At 38.1% G+C, this 20,754-nt stretch overlaps 1 protein-coding gene across 2 annotated transcripts in view; it reads right to left on the minus strand.

Annotated features, from left to right (window-relative positions):
* The window catches only part of NCKAP5 (NCK associated protein 5), an 834,652-nt gene that overhangs the window by 179,413 nt on the left and 634,485 nt on the right, over positions 1-20,754 (minus strand). The window contains exons 9-10 of one of the 2 annotated variants that reach the window (XM_081050689.1): positions 19,465-19,499; positions 12,144-12,263 (exon numbers count right to left, since the gene is read on the minus strand). In XM_081050689.1, the coding sequence (XP_080906815.1) occupies positions 12,144-12,263; positions 19,465-19,499 (155 nt within the window). Of the gene's footprint in view, positions 1-12,143; positions 12,264-19,464; positions 19,504-20,754 lie in introns of both variants that reach the window. The other variant, XM_081050688.1, reaches the window with a different exon arrangement.

The raw sequence follows: 20,754 nt of genomic DNA on the forward strand, positions 1-20,754 counted from the left end.
CATTTATCAACTAAAACTTAAAACAAGACCTTGATTCCCTCTCCCCCCTGTGCCTAATGGGACGGGTTAGCCAAAGACGGGTAAGTCTTAAGGAGCCTTTCAACACCTAAGACAGGGCTTGTATTGCACAGTACGAGCACCGATGACGGGCAAGTTGATAAGGTTATCCTGAGTCACCTAAGCCAGGCGCCGTCACCCTGCCTTTTTGCTGTATGAAAATTTTTACACCTTTAAAATAAAAAAGGGGGATATGTGGGGAGCCATGATTTCTTGTTTCTCAGAAACCTTGTGAACTGGCTAATATATAGTTAACTTGTCTCAGCTTCTAAGGTAAAGGACCTTGAGAATGTTTACAAGTTGCTAAGGAATGAGATGGAACTGGCCAGTTTCCCAGACACAGATAACTGGCAGCTATCATGACATTTTGGTAGTCTCTTTTCTATAATAATTATGACTAGGAAACTTTGTGATGATTCTGTAGTTTCTGTGTAAAAGTTAAAAATTTATTTTGCTTGAGGTAATGCACCCATGTTATTGTTAAACTGCACGTACCCATAGGGTATATATATTGGTGAAGGTGATTAAATCATTGCTCCAGCATCACTGGAGACCTCCAGCATCACTGGAGACCTCCAGCATCACTGGAGACCTACAGCATCATCATATGTGTGTGTGTCTCTTTTTTCATTCCCGCTCCCCCTTCCAGGGACTGTTCGTCTCGTCGGCAGGCTCCGACACTAAGGTCAATAAGCGTGGTCCTTATCCCCATGAAAATCAAAGCCAAAGCAAGCAAGTAAAGAATAAGACTCATAGCCTGACTTCCTTAAAATGGACCGTTTGTTCCCTCGACAATAATGCTGACAGGAAGCACATACCATACAGCATTTAATCATGATGCATAGATTGGTGAGCCTGAGTCTTGGAAAAAAGAAGGAGAAGGGGAAGGGGAAAGGGAAGAGGAAAAGGAAGAAGGAAACACCCTCAACTGATTTGAGAAGGAAGAAGAAACATGCATGATAAAAAAGAATGATAGCATAGTACTTACAAAGTAACGTATCAATATAGGCTGTGACCTAGTGACCAAGATGTGTACAGGAGATTGAAGTGGGGTGTTTTTATTCCAGGACATCTTCCAAAATATATGCGTGTAGAAATAGGACTGGAAGGAGGAGAGAGAATTTCTTATGCCTTTGCATCTTTGCATAAGGCTATTCCTTCTGACTTGCATTTATACTCTCCCTTGTCTACCTAGCAAACTCCTATTCTTTGTCTAGATTCACATTGAAGCTTTACTGCCTCTGCTAGCACTTCCCAAGCCCCTGACCCAACATAGTTAGGCCCCATCCCCACCCTGTCTATATAGTGTCTCATGTGCCTCTCATCACATCCCTCGCTTCTCCGTGGTACTTGCAGACCACATTGCTGATGAAACGCATTTTACCACTGAATCTCCAGCACTCACATGCTTTTGGTGCTCCAGATGTGTTAAGTGAATGAACAGGAGCGGCAGGGGTGGGATGGTGGGAGTGGAGTCACATTTTGAACAGAGGAATGACATACAAAATGGAACCATTGAAGGAAAACCTAGGCCATGCTCTGCAGAATGAAAGTATTTCTGCTTGGCTAGATTAAAGAATTTGTGTCAGGAAAAAGAGAAAAATGAGGCTGTTGAGGGCAAAGCAAGTCTATTGGGGGCCATGGTTGCATTATGGAGAAGGGAAAATCACAACTTGCCATAACCCTAAAGATTCTTTCACACTTTTTCTGCTGCTCTTACGTGATCCCAAACTAACTGCATGTAGGGCATTTCATCATCGTAAGCCCTGCCCTGCAGGAGCCATGTGATCTTTCAAAGCGTCCCTTATCTCTCAGGCAGGCTACTTTCTGTACCTCAGACAAGTTAATGTCCTATCTGGTGCTTATTGCAGAAGACAGAATTCCAGCTGCCTATTCTCCATGTTTTCATTCTGACAGATGTCCATAATGAAGCCACCACAGTCCTTTAATCATGTAGGTTGACAGATCGCCACCAGTGGGGACTCCGCCATCTGGGCCCCAGTGTTACTCAGCATCACTGAAGTATCACTGGATATCTCCTCCTGTTGCTCTGTGGGTCCTTATAAATTAGATCCCAGGTCTGCAGGGCAGGGCTGGAGGCTACCTCCATGGCTGGCACACAAGCAGCACAAGGGCACAGCTCATCAATTTTAGAAACTAATAAGGCAAACTTACATTCTAGCAGTGTGGGAGGCCAGGTGGCTGCTCTAAACTTGGGTGGATTTTCTTGCCTCTTCTTTGGCTTCGTAGTTTATGGTACGTGGGAGGCACTGAATGAAAAGCTTCCATCACCAGAACTCAAGAACCATTGTTCCATCCTTTGTGCAATCCTTCACTCACTCACTTACTCTTTCCCTATTGCTCTCCAAATAATCTCGTGTCCTCTTAATGATTTCTTTTTCATTTCATGTCATGTCACTATATATATTTTGAAAGTGCCCAAAAGGCAGAGGTTTTTTTTTTCTTCCAGACCTTTTAAAAAGCAAAATATATGCAGTGAAAAATGTTTAATATGACTGCTATTTTCCAATTGATCTGAATGACCAAATGCCCTAGAGAAGGTACAATTGTGTTGGTTGCTTAATGGATTGTTCAGCTCTGGGTAGTTCTGTGTGGCTGTCTTCATTATGCAATGGCAAGTTCTAAGGCAGCAAAGAGTATAAATGCTAAAATCTGTTCCTAAGAAATAAATGAAAGGAATAATAAATATGAATTGGGCATCTAGGTACAGAGTATTGATACAAAAAAACACATTAGTAGACAGAAAAAGAAATGGTCTGTGAAGAAAGATTACAATCTTACTACAGTTAGAAATATTCCCTTAATGATGATGTCATTAAGATGGCGACATAGGGCATTTTCAAATTCAGTCCCCCTCACAATAAAACCAACTTGCAACTATCCATAAACAAGACATGCATTTGAAAGTGCCAGAACACGGGGCTGAGGCTGGAGCACCCTCTTGGATCACAGAGACCAACAAAGACTGCATTAGAAGAAAAGAGGAATGGCAATCCTCTGACCCCGTTGCAACTTTCCCAGGACGGCATAAGGCCACACTAAGTGGGCCCATGGAGCCTGTGGCTTCTCCAGTGAGGACATGGAGCCCAAGGTGTATACCCAGATTCCCCAGTATTGTAGGTCACTTTCTGGGAGGTCCACACAGGTCACGCCCCATGGGATCGCAGGGAGAATCTGTGGGGCTTGATCCAGGAGATCACATTTGGAGGGAGAATGGGGGCAGGGCTTACAGCAACTAGCACCTGGATTTGGGCAGACCAAATTTCTCCTCTCAGCATCACATGAGTAGGGATTCCAGCCAGTGGCTTTGCCCATCTATGTAGCCTAACTGGTGACTCCTCTGGCCAGGGTACTTGATGCACAGTTCTGCCTGATTTGGGTCCCCAAACAAGGATCCATGTTGGATTTGGAGCATGTTCTGCCACCCCGCATGGGCAGCGAAACACATCTGTAGCTCTGCCTAATGTTGGATACAGTTCTCAACCTCATCCAACTACCATGTTTCCCCAAAAATAAGACCTAGCCAGACCATCAGCTCTAATGCATTTTTTTGAGCAAAAATTAATATAAAACCTAGTATTATATTACATTATGTTATGTTATATTATGTTATGTTATATTATACCTTGCCTTATATTATATTAAAATAAGACCAGTCTTATTTTAATATATAAGGACTATCTCTGCTGAAGCCAACCTGTGAAGTCTGGAAGAAGGAACTGCTTATTCAAATATACAACCAATAATACCGGAAATGAGAAGAGATAAAGACTTTCCTAAACAAACAAAAGCCGAAGGAGTTAATCACCATTAGACTCGCCTTACAAGAAATGCTACAGAGCATTTTTCTAGATGAAATAAAAAGATGTTCATTAACATCATAAAAACATACAAATATTGGTATAAAACCACTGTGAAGAGAAAATATAACGTTTATGTATGTTACTAAAGTTAAGTTGTTATCTTAAAATGGGATGTTATAAACATAAGAAATTTTCTGTAAGCCCCATCGTGACCACAAAGGAAAGACCTGTGTTAGTTACACAAAAGATTATGATGAACAAGTAAAGCATACTGCTACAAAACAATCACAAAAGAAGATGGCGAGACAAAGGACGTATAACACAATCAGAAAACAATGAACAAAATGACAATACGCCCTCACCTACCAATAATTACTTTCAATGTAAATGTGTTAAATTCTCCAATCCAAAGATACAGAACGGCTGAATGGATGTTTAAAAAATTTAATGATATGCTGCCTACAAGAGACTCACTTTCGCTTTAAGACACAGACTGATAGCGAAGGGATAGAAAAAGATATTTCAAGCAAATGAGTATCTATTTGTATATCTATTTGTATCAGACAAAATAGAGTTTAAGCTAAAAATGATCAAAAGACACAAAGAAGGTCATGATAGAATATAAAACAATTATAAATATTTATGCACCCAACATCGGAGCACATAAATATATAAAGAAAATAGTAACAGAAGTAAAAGGAGAAATACACAATATAATAATAGTTGGAGACTTGAATACCTCATTCTTCACAATGGATAGATCACCAGACAGAGGATCCATAAAGAAAGTAGATTTGATAAACCAAACACACCTCGGAGACACATATTGAACATTTCACCTAACAATTCACATTTTCCTCAAATGGGCACAGGACAGTTTCTAGGATAGAGCATGTTAGGCCACAAAGCAAATCTTAGCAAATTTAAGAACATTGAAATTATATATATATATACATATATACACACACATACATATGTATATATGTATATATATATATACATATCTATGTATATATATAAATTTATATGTATATATATATGTATTTTTTTTACTACAATAGTATGAAACTAGAAATTCATGACAGGAGGCAAACTGAAAAATTCACAAGTATATATCAATCAAATAACACATTTCTGAACAACCAATGGATCAATGAAGAAGTAGAAGAGGAATAAAAAAGTATCTTGAGACAAATGAAAATGGAAAAACAACATACCAAAACTTATGAGATGCAGCAAAAGCAGTTCTAAGAGGAAAGTTTATACAGATAGGTGCTTACGTCAAGAGAAAGAAAAAAATAATAATCTTAAAGAAACAAACTAATTTTATACCTCAAGGAACTAGAAAAGAAAGAACAAATGAAGCCCAAAGTTAGCAGAAGGAAATAATAAAGATTAGAGCAGAAATAAATGAAATACAGAACAGGAAAACAAAAGAAAAAGTAACAAAACTACGAGTTGGTTCTTTGAAAAGACAAACAATACTGACAAAACCTTTGGCTGGACTCTCCAAAAAAGCAAAAGTGAGGACCCCGAGAAATAATATTAGAAATGAAAGAGAAGATATTACAAGAGACAAAAGATGCAAGAGATACAAGTGTTGGTGAGCATATGGAGTAAAGAGAACCCTGGTGCACTGTTGGTGGGAACAAAAATTGGTGCAGCCCCTATGGAAAACAGTCTGGAAGCTCCTGAAAAAATTAAAAATAGAACTACTATATTATCAAGCACCTCCATTTCTGGGCATATATCTAAGGAAATGAAATGAGTATCTCAAAGAAGAGATATCTGCGCCCCCATGTTAACTGCAGTATTATTTACAATAGCCAAGACATGGAAACAATCTAAGTGTCCATTAATGGGTGAATAAAGAAAATTATGTATATATATATATGTATATATATACATATATATTTTTTCTATATTATGCTAGATGAAATAAGTTAGAGAAAGGCAAATACTGTATGATTTACTTATATGTGGAATCTACAAAAAACAAACTCAGAAACAGAATAAATTGGGGATTGTCAGAGGCGTGTGGTGGGGGGTCAGGGAAATTGATAAAGGTGGTCAAAGGTACAAACTTCTAGTTATCAGATAAATGTATTCTGGAGATATTATGTACAGCATGGTGACTACAGTTAATAATATTGTGTTGTATATTTGAAATCTGCTAAGAGAGTAGATCTTAAAAGTTCTCATCACAAGAAAAAAATGTAACTATGTGAGGTGCTGGATATTAACTTATTGTGGTGATCATTTTGCAATATATACATATATCAAATCATTATTTTGTACATTTTAAACGTCTACAATGTTATATGTCAATTATATTTCAATACAACTGGAATAAAGGCAATGAGCTTGTGGCATAGAAAAACACAAACAAATAAAGAAAGGGAAACATCCACTCCAACATACACAAAATTAAATTCCAAAATGAAATGTATGTATATATATATATATATATGTTAAGCCACCAACAAGTATACACTGAATAAGTTTTATGTACAGTGATCATATCTGTAGAAGGGTAAAATGTCACATTCATATAATTTTTTCCCTTAAGGAGATTATTACTTTGATGAAATGAGAAGTTAACATGAAAGTCCTAGTGACTGGTGGTTATACACAGGACCTGCACCATCAGTGCCATGAGAGACGAGGATTCCATAATTCCATACTAGGACCCCAAACTGCTTCATTGTGTGGCATGGGTCAATATGACAGGAGCTCCTGCAAGTAGAAGGTTTGGGGAGACCCACAGTGACCCTGGAAGGCCCCTGAGAGGTGGCAGCATCAGGTTAGTTCTCAGAAAACAGGATTCATGCTAGAGGAGAGGTGGAGAGGGGAGTGTGTAGTGTCTAGTGTGTAGTGTCCTGCCACATAAGACTCATGGGTAGATATATACTCTGAAAACAAGAATTTTGTGCAGAAAAGAAAACATCAGAAGCACAAGCAGGATTTTAAAATCCTCTCATCTCATCTAAAATAATACAAAGCAAAAAACTAGCAAACAAAAAATCAGCATTCTAAGAAGTGACAGCGAATTTTTACACTTTGGTTCTAAGCTGTCAGATGTTCAATTGTTTGTGTGAATAATCTACATTATAACATTTTTTTCTTTCTATCTTGGCCTAAGGATATGGGTACTAAGACTGCAATATCAGATAAAAGGGAAATGAAAAAACTGTGTTAGGCTGAAAATATGAGCATAATGTCCTATCAAGATAATGATAACACAGGTATCCAAAACAAGACAAAAGCAGAACACATGGGAGAGGGCAAATTCTTGGATGCCACAAATCAAGAGCCTTTCAGAAATGTGTGACTACAGTAGGTCCTTATTTCAATGGCACTGCAGAAATCCTCTGATCTGACTCATTCCAGGTGGGCCAGTTAACCAAAACATCAGAGTATGTAATCAGAAAAATGTTCCTCATGTCCATTTGTGTTCCATGAAGACAGCACCCAGAAAGGAGGTAAAAGGGAGGTACTGGAGCCTGATTGCGGATTTAAACAGCCACTCTGTCAAATGCCAGCTAGTGACGTAGCCTCTTTGTGCCGACATGTTCCCATTTGCAAAATGGGTGCAGCGATTGTTTCTACCTCATAGGACCGTAATGGAGATTAAATTCAACACAGGTTGGAGAATGGTATCTGACACATGATAAGCACTGTATATTTGTTAAATAACATTTTTGATAGGGCCGGATTTGTTTCTTTGCCTAGGGATCCTTTCATTAGTCCTCCAATGTTTGGCATTTTTTTGGGGGGGATGGTGGGCATCAAACACATGCATTGCCTGTGACTTCTAGTTTTTTATTTTCTTAACTGTGAAACATAACTTTAAAGTCACTTGAGAAGCAATTTGTATGAATAATGCCTCTACACTTAACACAATTCCCAGTCTCCCACAATTTTTTTTTTTATAGTTAGACATCTATATTTCATTTTGGTCACAAACATTTGTTTTTAGTGATTACCTTTCTAGATGATTTTGAAGCACTCAACTTTGTTTTATAGAAACAATTTGTTTGGCAGCATATTTAATCAGTTTATACAGTTGTTAAAAATTGTATAATTACCATGACATATACTACTCACATAAACATACTGAGTTACAAACATTTAATTTGTGTTGAGCATTCAACTCAACTGGTAATGATACAGGTTAGTTAGCATGTCCCTAGGTAGATAGGAAGGTCCCTGGTGGAATAAACAAAAGACAGCCATATCCTAAAACTCCAGGTTTTGAATTCACTCCTTCGCTCCAGGATATAATGTAACAAGGCCTTGAGGTTAATCATACAATTCCTTTTGGCCTGACCAATGGAGCAGATCTGATAGATAATAGTAGGTTACTTTGCTAATTCCTTTAGGATGGGCAAGCAGAACAAACCTGGTAGAGAATTTCATTAGAAGGCGCCAGTTCCCTTCTTCAAACAAGTTCCCCCAAACAGGCAAGGGAAGGTATAAAAGTAGGAGCTTTTGCCTTAGTCACAGGGCACCCCCATTAGGGAACCCCTCCCATTCAGGAGCTCTGACTCTCTGCTTTCAATAAACTGTCCTCTTTTTAAAACTCTTTGCCTCTCCTGGGTCCATGTTTCCATTCTTTGGTCTCATGAGACACGATCCTGGCCCACACCCAGAAACTACAGGCAGATCCAACATCATCTACATCACTTGGGGACACACAGGAAAATATTCCTACATCAGTAAGAGAAGTAAGCTCTCTACTAGGTATGAATGTTCAGTAAGTTGAGAGCATTGTTTAATATGATTTACAAGAGGAAATGGTGAGCATTGGTTAATGTGACCAATAGGATCAAGGAAGACTCAGGTTCCTTTAAGAACATTACTTTCTGATTTTATTTGTTTGACAGGCTTCTCAATTCTTTAGAATTTAGCTTAAATTGTTGATTTCAATATAGAGGGCCCTCTTCATCTGATCTGTCACCACCTATAGTCTCAGAGATATCATTCTGGAAATTGAAATCGACAGAGAAGTTTTCTGCCATTCTTAAGATTTTAATTTTCAGGTCAGGCTCTTTTTTCTTTCCTATCATGGACCTGGCTCCCTTCGTAAGTGTCCAGAATTGAAAACAATCCTTAGAACTATGCCTTTTTGTTCCTCCTATACAATAATTTGTTAAATAATATGCATGTAACTTTTTATTCTCTATTTTTGAGGGACAAAGGATTGCCTGTTTCTTATAAATTATTTTCTTTTCTACTTACAATGTATCTACTAAAATCACAATGGGTTCAACAATCTTCTTTCTATGTTTCTCTTCAGGTGGCTACTTCAGATTTTAGAGAATCATTAGGCTGTATTCAGCAGATGACAACTAATGTGGTTTTCTAAGATATGCAGAAAACTACTTAGAAACCTGCTGTACCGAATTTCTAGTCCATGGGCAGAATTCTGTAAGGTCTATAATATTTGGGACCAGGTACCAGCCACACCCTCAAACGGACTGGGCTGGTCCGGCATGGCTGAACAGTTCCAAAGCACCCACATTAGACAGGGAAAGTTCAGCAGAAGAGGTGGGGGCATACAATTCTCTTAGGTGTATGCAAAACAACTCCCTAATTTATAGAATGAATTTGTGTCATTTATTCATTATTGCATTCAAGAGCTTCCGTAGGGGCAAAGCAGGCTCAGACTGCTTTTAATTTAGCCAGTGCTCCATGATAGGTCTCTGTGCCACCAGAAAATGAGAAACATGAGTCAAATCATAAATAGACAACCTGAAAAGCTAGCAAAATTGTCTGTCTGCAGTTGTGAGCTGTAAGATGTTAGAGGGCAGGCGTCACATGTCCTATCATTCTTCTTCACAGAACTAGTACCAGTCCATTCTTTTCCAATGTCACTTACATTAGGATGGCTCCTGAAAGTAAGGACTGCTTGGGGAGGAATATGAAGTGTGTTGGCTGAAAATTCCCAATAAATAAACACCAAGTTATATTGTGAGCATACACACCAGCCCTTGTCCTTTGGGTATGGATTTAAGAAATGTGTGACAGCCAATGAAAAAGCTTCAATATCCACAGCACATGTGTTCACTATAGAAACAAACCATCATGATTCATAATCAGGGACTACAGATCTTTCAACATTGTTCCAGAAACGCCGCAAGTTAAAATGGGCAAAACAGAAAAATTCATGAACACACAACAGCTGTTAAAAGTAGTGATGATATTGGATCTTGGTTATGAGAGAGAAAAAGAAATACAACTTTTTAAAGATACAAGATTCTCTACGGCCAACATTTATTGTGGTCGGCACTAGGAAACAGAATAGAGATAGATCATTTTTTCTATACAGTTTTTGAGTCATAAATTATGAATTATGCTCTAACAGATAAAGCAGAGAGGAAATTAATTTAAGAGATGAGGTCTATTTTACATTTCAGAGAGCTGTTTTATTTTAATTTTGGGGTTGGGGGGATTACAATTTGATGTTCAGCTTTACCAAACATCTTTTGTTTTTATTTCTCTTTGAAATGAACTGCAATTTTTCATTATTTCTCTGAGGAGTATGGGACAGATGCTTATGCCAAAGTTCAGAGAGTAAATTATCAACACTATTTCAACCATTTGGAAAGTGCTGTCCTGTAGAACTTTCTATGATGATGGAAATGTTCTGTATATTCGAGGTCTGACAGTTAAGTTCATGAACTTGTTGAAATGATGTCCCTAAACATTTTTGTTATCAGAGGGATTGTTATTATGAATTTGTACCAAATGGAAAATAGTTAGCCAAGTTTACTATTTGGAAGTGCCAAAAAGGCTGCGTGAAAAAGTTAGATGACCTGAACTTTTCACCAACAATTCATGGCTCTTGCATCACAACAATGCACCAGCTCACACAGCGCTGTCTGTGAGGGAGTTTTTAGCCAGTAAACAAATAACTGTATTGGAACACCCTCCCTACTCACCTGATCTGGCCCCCAATGACTTTATTCTTTACCCAAAGATGAAGGAAATATTGAAAGGAAGACATTTTGATGACATTCAGGACATCAAGGGTAATACGACAACAACTCTGATAGCCATTACAGAAAGAGTTTCAAAACTGCTTTGAAGGGTGAACTAAGCGCTGGTGTCGGTGCATAGCTTCCCAAAGGGGGTACTTCGAAGGTGACTGTAGTGATATTCAGCAATGAGGTATGTAGCACTTTTTCTAGGATGAGCTTGCGAACTTAATTGTCACTCCTTGTACACTGTTTAATGTGGTAGCAACTGGCCATATGTAGCTTTTCAATACTTGAAATGTGGCTAGTTTGACATAGGAACTTAATTTTAGCTTAATTTAGCATTCAATTTCAATAGTGCCATGCGGCCAGTGTCTATAATGCTGGGCAGTGTTTAGAGGATACCTCTGTCTCGCCACTTTCTCTCAGCCAATTAGTCCAGGCAGCTGGGGCAGGGTGTAGGGGTGGGGGATCCTTAGTAAATTAATTGTACATTGTCCCTGTGAAATCTCACAAACCCTTTGCAAGCTGAGCCTCAGAAGGGCTCTGAGCAAGGCTCCCTAAAGCTTGTTTGAGCAAATATGAATATTAATAAGATTTTTAAAATTAGGAAACAACAAAGATCAACCCTCCAACCCTGTTTGCTAATTCATGTGTTACCCTGCAGCAGGATACATTCTCAGAACTTTGTCAGGGATGGCTTCAAAATGAAAGCAAATGGTTTGACTTTCCATGACTTTTCATGTTATGGAGACAAGCAAAGAAAGTTCAGTGAAAGCATTTAGACAAAGAGAACCTGTGAAACACTGAGACAGAATATAGGAAGTATTGTGCTATGAGGAGGAATGCTACACAGAGAGTAAAACGAACGAAAAAAACCCAGCTGTATTTTTGAGTAGAGAGTTTGCAATGAAGAAATGTACCTTGGCATTCCATAAAACTCTTCCTTGCTTATTATAGAATGCAAGATTACTAATACTGGTTCCCCAGGTAATTCTTTTCTGACTCTGTTCTCATATTTTGCTTAGTTTAGTTTAGGATACTTTCTGGTTGTCCCTTTTACCATTTAGAATTTGTTGATACATTTCTTATCTAAATGCAGCTTTAAAAAGTCAGAAATTTAAGAGATGTTCAATTTTAATGACAGCCCTTGAGAGGGGAAAGAATCAGGGTTCTCACGCAATATGCCTTGCCCACGGAAATATTGGTAACTTTTGAACTTAAATAACTTCTTGTCAATAGCATTTCAGTAGCAAAGATTGTTTTCCACGTAAACACATACCTGGAGGAGCAGATCTGAAGTTGGTCTGACTCGCTGTTGGAACAGGATACTTAACGTTCGATTCTGTTGTTCCAAATCAAACACTCTTGTTTTCAACTTGACGCATTCCTCCCTTAGATCCTATAACAAACACATCGAAAGAAAAAAAAAGTCTACAACTGAAAGCAACCTTTGCATATTATAACCATATTTTATCTGATATTTCAGACACATTAGTAAAAAAAAATAATAATAATAGTATTTTTATTCTTCGAAGCCCCCAGAAATAAATCACACTCGATGTTTTCTTCCACATCCCACTGTCTGATAGAATTATTGTGTATGGGGAAGACCAATTTTTTTTTAAAAGTGCACCTTGAAATCAGAAATGCATTAATCGAGCATGCTATATTTGAAGATGGTTAATCTTAGCAATATAAAGTCAATTTATGTTTCTACCTACATATTGTGCCTTTTCTCTGTCTTCATAAAAGCAATCATAAAGCACAAACCACAAGGACGATAATGTTTTTGCAGTGAATAGAGATTTGATGAACTAAAGAAACTATTACTTTTGATGGAGCCTTTCGCTTTCCTTTGTGGAAATGAGTTGAAATTCTCAGCGCTGTGGCAAATAGAGTCAGTGATGCATTTCGTGGGAGTGACACCACTCTGAAGTGAAGGCTTTAAATGCCCATCTTATGAACTAGTGGATTTCAATGTCTTTGGGAGGCATTTGGGTCTTAGTGCTGAGGAAGTAAAGCAACTGTACCTCATCATTCTTTGGGAGTGGCACCTGTGAATAGTTCAAACACCACAGAGACCTTTTCCCAGCTTTCACGAGGGGAGCTAACACATGAGAGTGTTAGGATTCTCTGGAATCTCACCAAGGAACTGCCTTCCAAACTGACTTGCGATAAAGATACTTGTAGTACTTAAATGTCTTTGATGGGTTCAGGAAAGACCAGGTAGAATGAAGTCCCAATTCAAGATTCTTCATAAGAGGACCCCTTTCCATTTTAAACTTCACCTTTCACTATTTCCTGTTTTGTTTTGTTTTTCTGTTTGTTTGTTTTTAAAGGCTTTTGCTCTTATATGCAAAGAACAAGGGTGTGTTTGTTGTTCTGAAAAGCTCTCTGCATTCCAGCCATACTTCTCCCCTCCCCTTCTCAAACGCCTCTTTCTTACAGTCCAAGTCCGTCTTTATATATCCAATCCGAATTCTATATAGCTCCTCTCTGACACTTTTATCTGGTGTCAAAGAGTGCGCTCTTTTCTGAATCCCAGTGAACTCTTAAAGCCTCATATATGACATTTAGCATATGCTACTCTGTATTGATTTTATCTTGCATGCTCTAGACTTATCTTGTCTATTAGATGGGCCATTCCTCAAAAGGCAAGCATAAGAAGGTACTCACATAAACAACAGCATATTGTTTTTACACTCGTATTCCATTCCCTAGCATAGCACTACATTAGGCAAGCGCTTAATAAACGTGTGCAATCATTTTGTTTAAGGGGATGATAACGATGAATTCTATTCTCTAGTGATAGTATGCTAAAAAGAGTTTAAGTTTCTCAACACTTCCAGTTTGTGTGTCTATGTAGCCTGATGTGGGGCAGCTATCAGCTTTACTTAAGGCTCTGCAAGCAAGAGAGAAGTTCATTAGGTCTGATCTCTAGGGCTTCAGTGGGAGTCACAGTCGTGAGTGGACCTGTTCCATAACCTTGTATAACCTAAGTGTGAAGCTGGAGACATCCAGCTTCAGAGGCTTGACCTGAGCTGCCACCGTTGTATCTAGGCTCATTCATTCTATTTACAGAGGGCAAAGAAAGAGGTTAAAGTGTGGCTCAGTGTACAGCTTCACTCTCCTCACCTATTTAGTAAAATGAGTGAAGCTTATGCATTGGATGTTTTCAACTGATTGCTTCCTACAAATGCAGAGTGGAGAAATGAAATGTCATATTCAGCAGCAGGATCCTGAGTGCACGATCTAGGAGGGCAGCAGCCATATAAGGCAGGGGCAGGAGTGTGTGTATGTGTGTGTGTGTGCATATACACGCATGAGCACACATGGCATTTGGCAGAGCCCATTTTGGGGAACGAGGCATGGTTCAAATAAAAAGGCAAAATTTGTATTCGTTATTCAAAAGTGAACCCCTGTCTGTGTCTCATTTATGCTAATTTTTGTTCTTAGCCTGTATATAACACTCTCTGCTCCCAAACACTAATTGCTTTTACTACTGCTAATTAAGTAATTAATAAAACTTGATTGTGAGGTAAATAAATGTTAATAGCACCAACTGGGTGGGGAAGCACCATCATTCTCATTTGCAGGTGGAGATATGGAAACATACATGTGTGGGACATACACGTGTGGATTTACAAGGAGAAAGGAGACCTGTAAGGAATACCATCAGCAATTTTTAGCAGCAAAACTGAGAATAACTTGAAAGCGTTCTTCAGATGGGTAAAAAAGTAAAAAGAACAAGGAAAAAAGAAAATAAAATCAATCAATATATTCTGTGGAGGACTTTTGTTTAAGTGCCCATATTTCAATGGTCATTACTATTACTGTGTTTTAATAATTCCAAATCAAAACTACGCTGGATGATCTACACATTGTACGTTTCACCTGCACTTGGAATTGAAGAAGATTCTGGACTCACTGCTATGGAACACAGTTACTTCATGCATTTAGAGCAAAACCGTTTACTTCAGCAGGGATCCTGCTGAAGTAAATGGTTAATTTACTTCAGGCTCCCTGCTGAAGTAAATTTAGGAAAATGCCGATTGCTTAGAAGCAGGCTATACACTGACGTTATCGCAAGAGTGTTGTTGAGCACTATTTAAACCTGATTTTTTTCCTGTAAAATGACATTACAGTGGGTATACCTATTTCAGAGGCAGTGTGTATCATGGGAATACACCAGATTGGGAGGTAGGGGGCCTGAGCTCTGGGTCCACATGACCTTGAAGACTAACTTTTTCAGGTTGGGCCTCCATTTCCTCATCTGTAAAATGAGTTACTGCATAAAACCAGGCTTTTGAGAGAATAGATGTCCTCGCTGCTTCATGAGATGGGTTGTCAAGTGCCACTTCAATCCTTCCCTGAAGCTTAATGGACACCACACCCATCAGCCTCTCTTCTAAGTGGCTGTCATTGATATATTCCTTTCTCTTCCAAGGATTCTAAGACTTCTGTAAAAAGAAAAGCCATTTCTGGAAAACACTGGTCATACTCAGACTAATCAAGGATCTCAACATCAAAATATTATTAAAAGACAAGGCAGGCCATTAATTGTGTGACCAAATCAGGCCATTCATAATTACAGGCCAGTAATCAACAGGAAGTGGTGAGTTCTGTGGCAAACTGAATACTTCAAGCCTTCCCACTAAAGATATCTGGATTCAAACATTTTAAATCGGGGTGATGGCTACACAGTTCATGTAATTACAGTGACTCGAGCCCATTATCAGAGCTAGTTGATAATGTCAGGATTAAGTGCTCTCTAAAGTCCCTGGCATTTGTGAAATTCTAGGGTCCAAAATAAGACTGATTTTGAGAAAGCCTGACTCCAAATTTACTGAGACAACTTGAACTCCACACATATCAGAACCTCCATGTTCTTGCTAGCATGGTCTGGCAATGCTTCCAGAAGTTTCAAGAAATCTATTGGCTACCTTGCCCTTTGTTTCCTGTGATCACAACTAGTAATGATTGGATTTCAATCCATCTCTTGATTTTCATAGCGTCTCTTCTCCCTGAAAAACTATAGTGGGGAAAAACAATAAGTGGTTGAATGGGATCGTGTAGGCTCAATGGTATAGAGAACAAGAGCAGGCATTTGAGTGAAAGAACTGTAAGTTAAAGTATGGGCTTTGCCACTTCTAGCAGTTGGAACTATGGGCAAATTATTTTTAGTCCTATCTAACAGGGTTGTGGTGAGAACAAAATGACTTCGTGCATTGAAAATACCAGACATGGGGTGTGACTCCTTGTAAGTGCACAATAAATATAAACAGACCCTCTTCAGGGAACAGAGCCTACACACTCCATTGCTAGACAAGTGGACTCAGGTGGCCTGACTGCTATTCCGAACAAGGGAAACGTGAAGTTTGACGTCCTTTCAGTTTCAAGCTACAAAATTGTGTTCTGTTCCCATCTGAATGGCTGTATTGCTAGGTTCAAGACACAAGAGCCTTATTCTACGTTGGTGAAGAAAAAAACACCATACAAATACTCTAAAGAACCTGCGGATAAGCCTGAGGTTGTTGATATACTGTGAAAAATAACTGCAGGGAAAAATGTTTTTCTTCCAAGTTTGGTTTTAGTAATAAAAAAAAAAAAAAGAAAAGAAAAGAAAAGAAAAGAAAAGAAAAAAGAAAAACATTGAAGAACATAGGAGAGTTACATTTTCAACTCGTGTAATTGACTTAATGAAGATAAAATATATTTCAGACAAAAATATGAGTTTATCTCGATTATTGATTTCACTCACACTTGTAGACTGGAACCTATGATTTGGAGTCATAAATGGAAGTGAGCTGGGTTTAATACTGTCACTTTAGCATTATTGATCTAAAGAAGGGACAGTCTGCTCTCTTAAGAGAATCTACAGGGTTTTCAGATAAATTGAATTACTTGACTAGGGCAGTATATGTACATTTAACACAAACTGATAAGTTTATGGAAATCATTTTTTCCCTATCATTATCGAGAAAAGAAGTACAGTCTGTTACTTCAGAATGCTTATCTGAGCCAATTCAGGATATACCATGAAAAACGCTTTTTTGTTGCTCAGAGAAGAGCTGAAGCCATGGCAGATTTGCGTGTGTCGGAACAACTGATCTATTCTAAAATTGAATAGTTACGTCTAGAATTTCACCTCAAGTATGATTTTTGTGACTCGGATAAATCACTCAAGATTTCTGGTTTTCACTCTGTGCCTCTTTAGGAGGCATATCTTCTTTAGAATTCCTTTTCTCATCTGCACTCAGAGTACATTTTACTACCTAAGTTATGCTCTTAATTAAAGATGTTTAAGTCTTTTTTGCAGCCATTTTACAGTCCCTATAAAAACTGGGAGGCACACATTTCTGCAGAACATGATTCTTTTGGAATTCTTTTGGAAGAGAGCCCTGGCATTTCTTCCCACCTCACCATGTCCCTGAGGTATGCTATCTCACGGTAGCATGTCTAGCACGTTCTTCTGTGTCTTACTGCTTAACTGTACCAAGGTAGATTGATCTGTTTACTAGTTATTAGTTGAATTTGTGTAGCTCTTTTTTTGTGGCTGATCTGAAGAGTCCCATTTTCCTTGATATTGTACCAAATGGCTTCCTTGTCTCTTTCCTGAGGCACTGTTTAAGAAGACAGGCAGGAGAAGTCTTTTAATAGTTACACATAGAGCTGCAACAGTGCTCCCTGCATTTTTTTAGGTTTGAAACTAAATGAGCACACAGTTGCCAATAGGAGAGCCATTGAGAAATTAAAGCCTTTGAAAACAGGCATTAAAATATGTTGTGAAACAAAGTGTGAGCTGTGCTTCAACATCTGTTTCTCCTCTTCTTCCACAATAATATGTCAATTTATTTTCAACTTTGCACGTACCCAGAACAAAGACGTCATTGTCAGCTTCCTTAGGTGCAGCTGTGGGATTAAGGACTGTTCAAGGAGAGGTAAGTAGGGAGGTATAAAGGACAGCTGGTGTGTGTCATTTACACTTTTTATTTTGTTCAACTTTTCTTCCTTCCTGCTACCTGGAATGTGGATGTGATGACGAGCTATAGCAGCCATTTTGGACCATGAAGTAACCTTGGAAATGGAGGCCATATTCCATTGAATAATAAGATAGAAGCCAGAGATGACAGGAACCCCATGGACTTTATGAAGCAGTGATACCATACCAGCCCTGTACTACCGACCTGTGGTTTTATATGTGACAAAGAAATAAAGTTTTAGCTTACTTAAGCCACTATTATTTTGTATCTCTGTTACTCATAATGGAACTTAATTCTAACTCTACATAAGTATACTCACATCTCATCGCATTATGTGATGTTAATTTAAAACCTGAAGCAGTTTACATCATTTGTGGCAGGAAGCATGCTATTTTGATGAAGCAATTGGGGGAGAAAGTCTAGCAAAAAATATTATCATCATGCCTCTATAATATAAATTTAAAATAATACTTATTTAAGTATATCCGTAAGAAGTGGTCAATCCCTAATAAAATGGTTTCCAATAAAAAAAATCAAAATGACATAAATCGTATTGCTCTCATTAATCACATCCTTCTGAATATGCCACATAATCTAAGATTTCCTTGTATAGAGGAAAGTTCCATCTCCAGAGAGGTAACTCAGAATAAACAAAATCTGAAGGAACTAGAATTTCGCCTGCGGAAACATTATGGAAAGAGATAGGGAAGATTCGACAAAATTTGGGCAATTACCTGTATTTACAAACTCTGCTCCAATAACATATTACATCGTCTGAAGGCTGAATAGGGACATAGCAAAGATGTAGGTGTAGAAATTTCATGCTCAGAAATGATCATTTGTTCTTTTCCTCCAACTTTATCAGGGAATAATTGACAAATATAATTGTATATGTTTAAAGTATATAATGTGATAATTTGAAATACATTGTGAAAGGAATGCCAAGATCAAGATAATTAACAAATTCCTCAACTCACAGTTAACTCTTTGTGTCCATGCATACACACACGTGTGTGTGTGCATGTGTAGGTGTAAAGAATGCTTAAGATCTAATGTCGGCACCTTTCAAGTATACAATATTGCCATTTATTTTCTATTTACTACCAACTGATTCCTACATAAACTTCTCCACATACTTTTATAGGCGGACCACAGCAATTCTGGGAGGCAGGCATTATTATTTCTATTTTACAGAAGAGGAAAAGGCCCAGAGAAATTAAAGAACTTCTCTAACCTCATAGATCTCTTACTGAATTTTTGGCTTCTGTTAATGCTGTCTGTAAGAAGCTATTCATTTTACAGGAATTGGCGGAATCCACCAAGTTATTCAACGTTTGCATTTACTAAGTAAAAATGATAGGTTTTCTATTCATCTGGGCCCATGGAAACATTTCATCTTCAAAAGGCTTTCTATTACTTTACCAAGAGTTTGACTTTAATGATTCTATTGGTCATTGATGTCACTTCACATGCCACCTAACACACACACAATTTTAACCTAAGTGAATAAATAGGAAAGTATTGCATCCATCAATCACGATTTCCTAGTTTGACAATATGAGTTCCAATCTATTCACATAGGCACTTTGAAAATAATAAAGCCAGAAAGTGACCTACCTTTTGAGTGAGCAGAGCTTGAACAACTTGGTTGGCTACCTTTAAAAAATAAAGAAAAGAGTTGATGTTTATAATAATGAGACTATACGCAAGGACACTAATTTACCAGTAAGTTTCCCACAGCTTACTGTAGCTAATTAGATCCGCATTGGCCTTTTTCCTCTACTTACTTCTAGGGGACCTGATTCTTTTCATAATAAGTCTCTCTATCCTTCTAGGTAATACTTTGCTTTTTCCAAAGGTGACCTTGTTGTTAATTAAGATGATTAGTCTGGAAAGATCATTCAAACCTTGACTTTCACATCTCCATATTTGGAGAAATAATATCTTTTCATATGTAAAGTACTCCGAAAAGGCTAAAAAAATGTAATAGTGCAAAACATGATCCTAATTATTTGCACAGTTTCTACAATTTGCTGTTTTACAATCTCCTTTGCCTTTCTTTTCTGTTCTTTTGCTGTGTGATTATTTCACCGTGTAAATCTTCTTGTAGTAGAGCCAGGTTGAATGGTGGAGAATAGAGACAACTCATTGTTTCCCATAAGCTCCACTTTCCTCCCGCATGTCTTCATTTATGCCATCATTTTGTCATTGTTACCTGTAATACTCTGGAAGTTGTTTACTCCAACATCCATTTTCCTCTTCCTCCTGACTGACAAACCCTTACTTTTTTGACTGGTACATCAAAAGAGGGGCATTTCCTAGCCCCTCTTTTAGCTAATTGTGACTTTGTAACAAACTTCGTGCCAGTGAGTTATAAGAAGACTATTTTCTTGTAAGTTACAGGAAGTCTCTAAGAAGAAAAGGGCTCACCCTTTTCCCTCCTTTTCTTGTCTGGGATATGAAAGTGATGGCTGGAGCTGCAGCAGCTACCTTGACAATAGAAGTCACATATTAAATATTGGGCAGAAAAATAAAATGGGCTTGGTTTTAATGGTGCATGGAGCTGCAATGTCTATCTCTGAAGTTCAGTGTGTGATGAAAATAAAATAGCCACAGTTATTTTGAGTTTCTTCCAGTAGAAACCCCAATATAATTCTTACTAATATATTGACAGAACACTAATTTTCTTCAGGTATCAGGCAGCTTGGGACACTATGAGAAATTGGGCACCTCTCAGCCCTAGGAGGTGACTCCTGATAAATCTAAGCCAATATTGGAAATTCCATTCCCCTTCAATGACTGGCTTAGGAGTGAGCTTGTGACACAATGCCAGTTAAGGGACACATGTAAAACCAACAACATATCCCTGGTAGTTCAAGGAGCTGGCATTTTCTCCAGATAATCATT

This window comes from Rhinolophus hipposideros (assembly GCF_964194185.1).
Source record: "Rhinolophus hipposideros genome assembly, chromosome: 6".
Lineage (NCBI taxonomy): Eukaryota > Metazoa > Chordata > Mammalia > Chiroptera > Rhinolophidae > Rhinolophus > Rhinolophus hipposideros.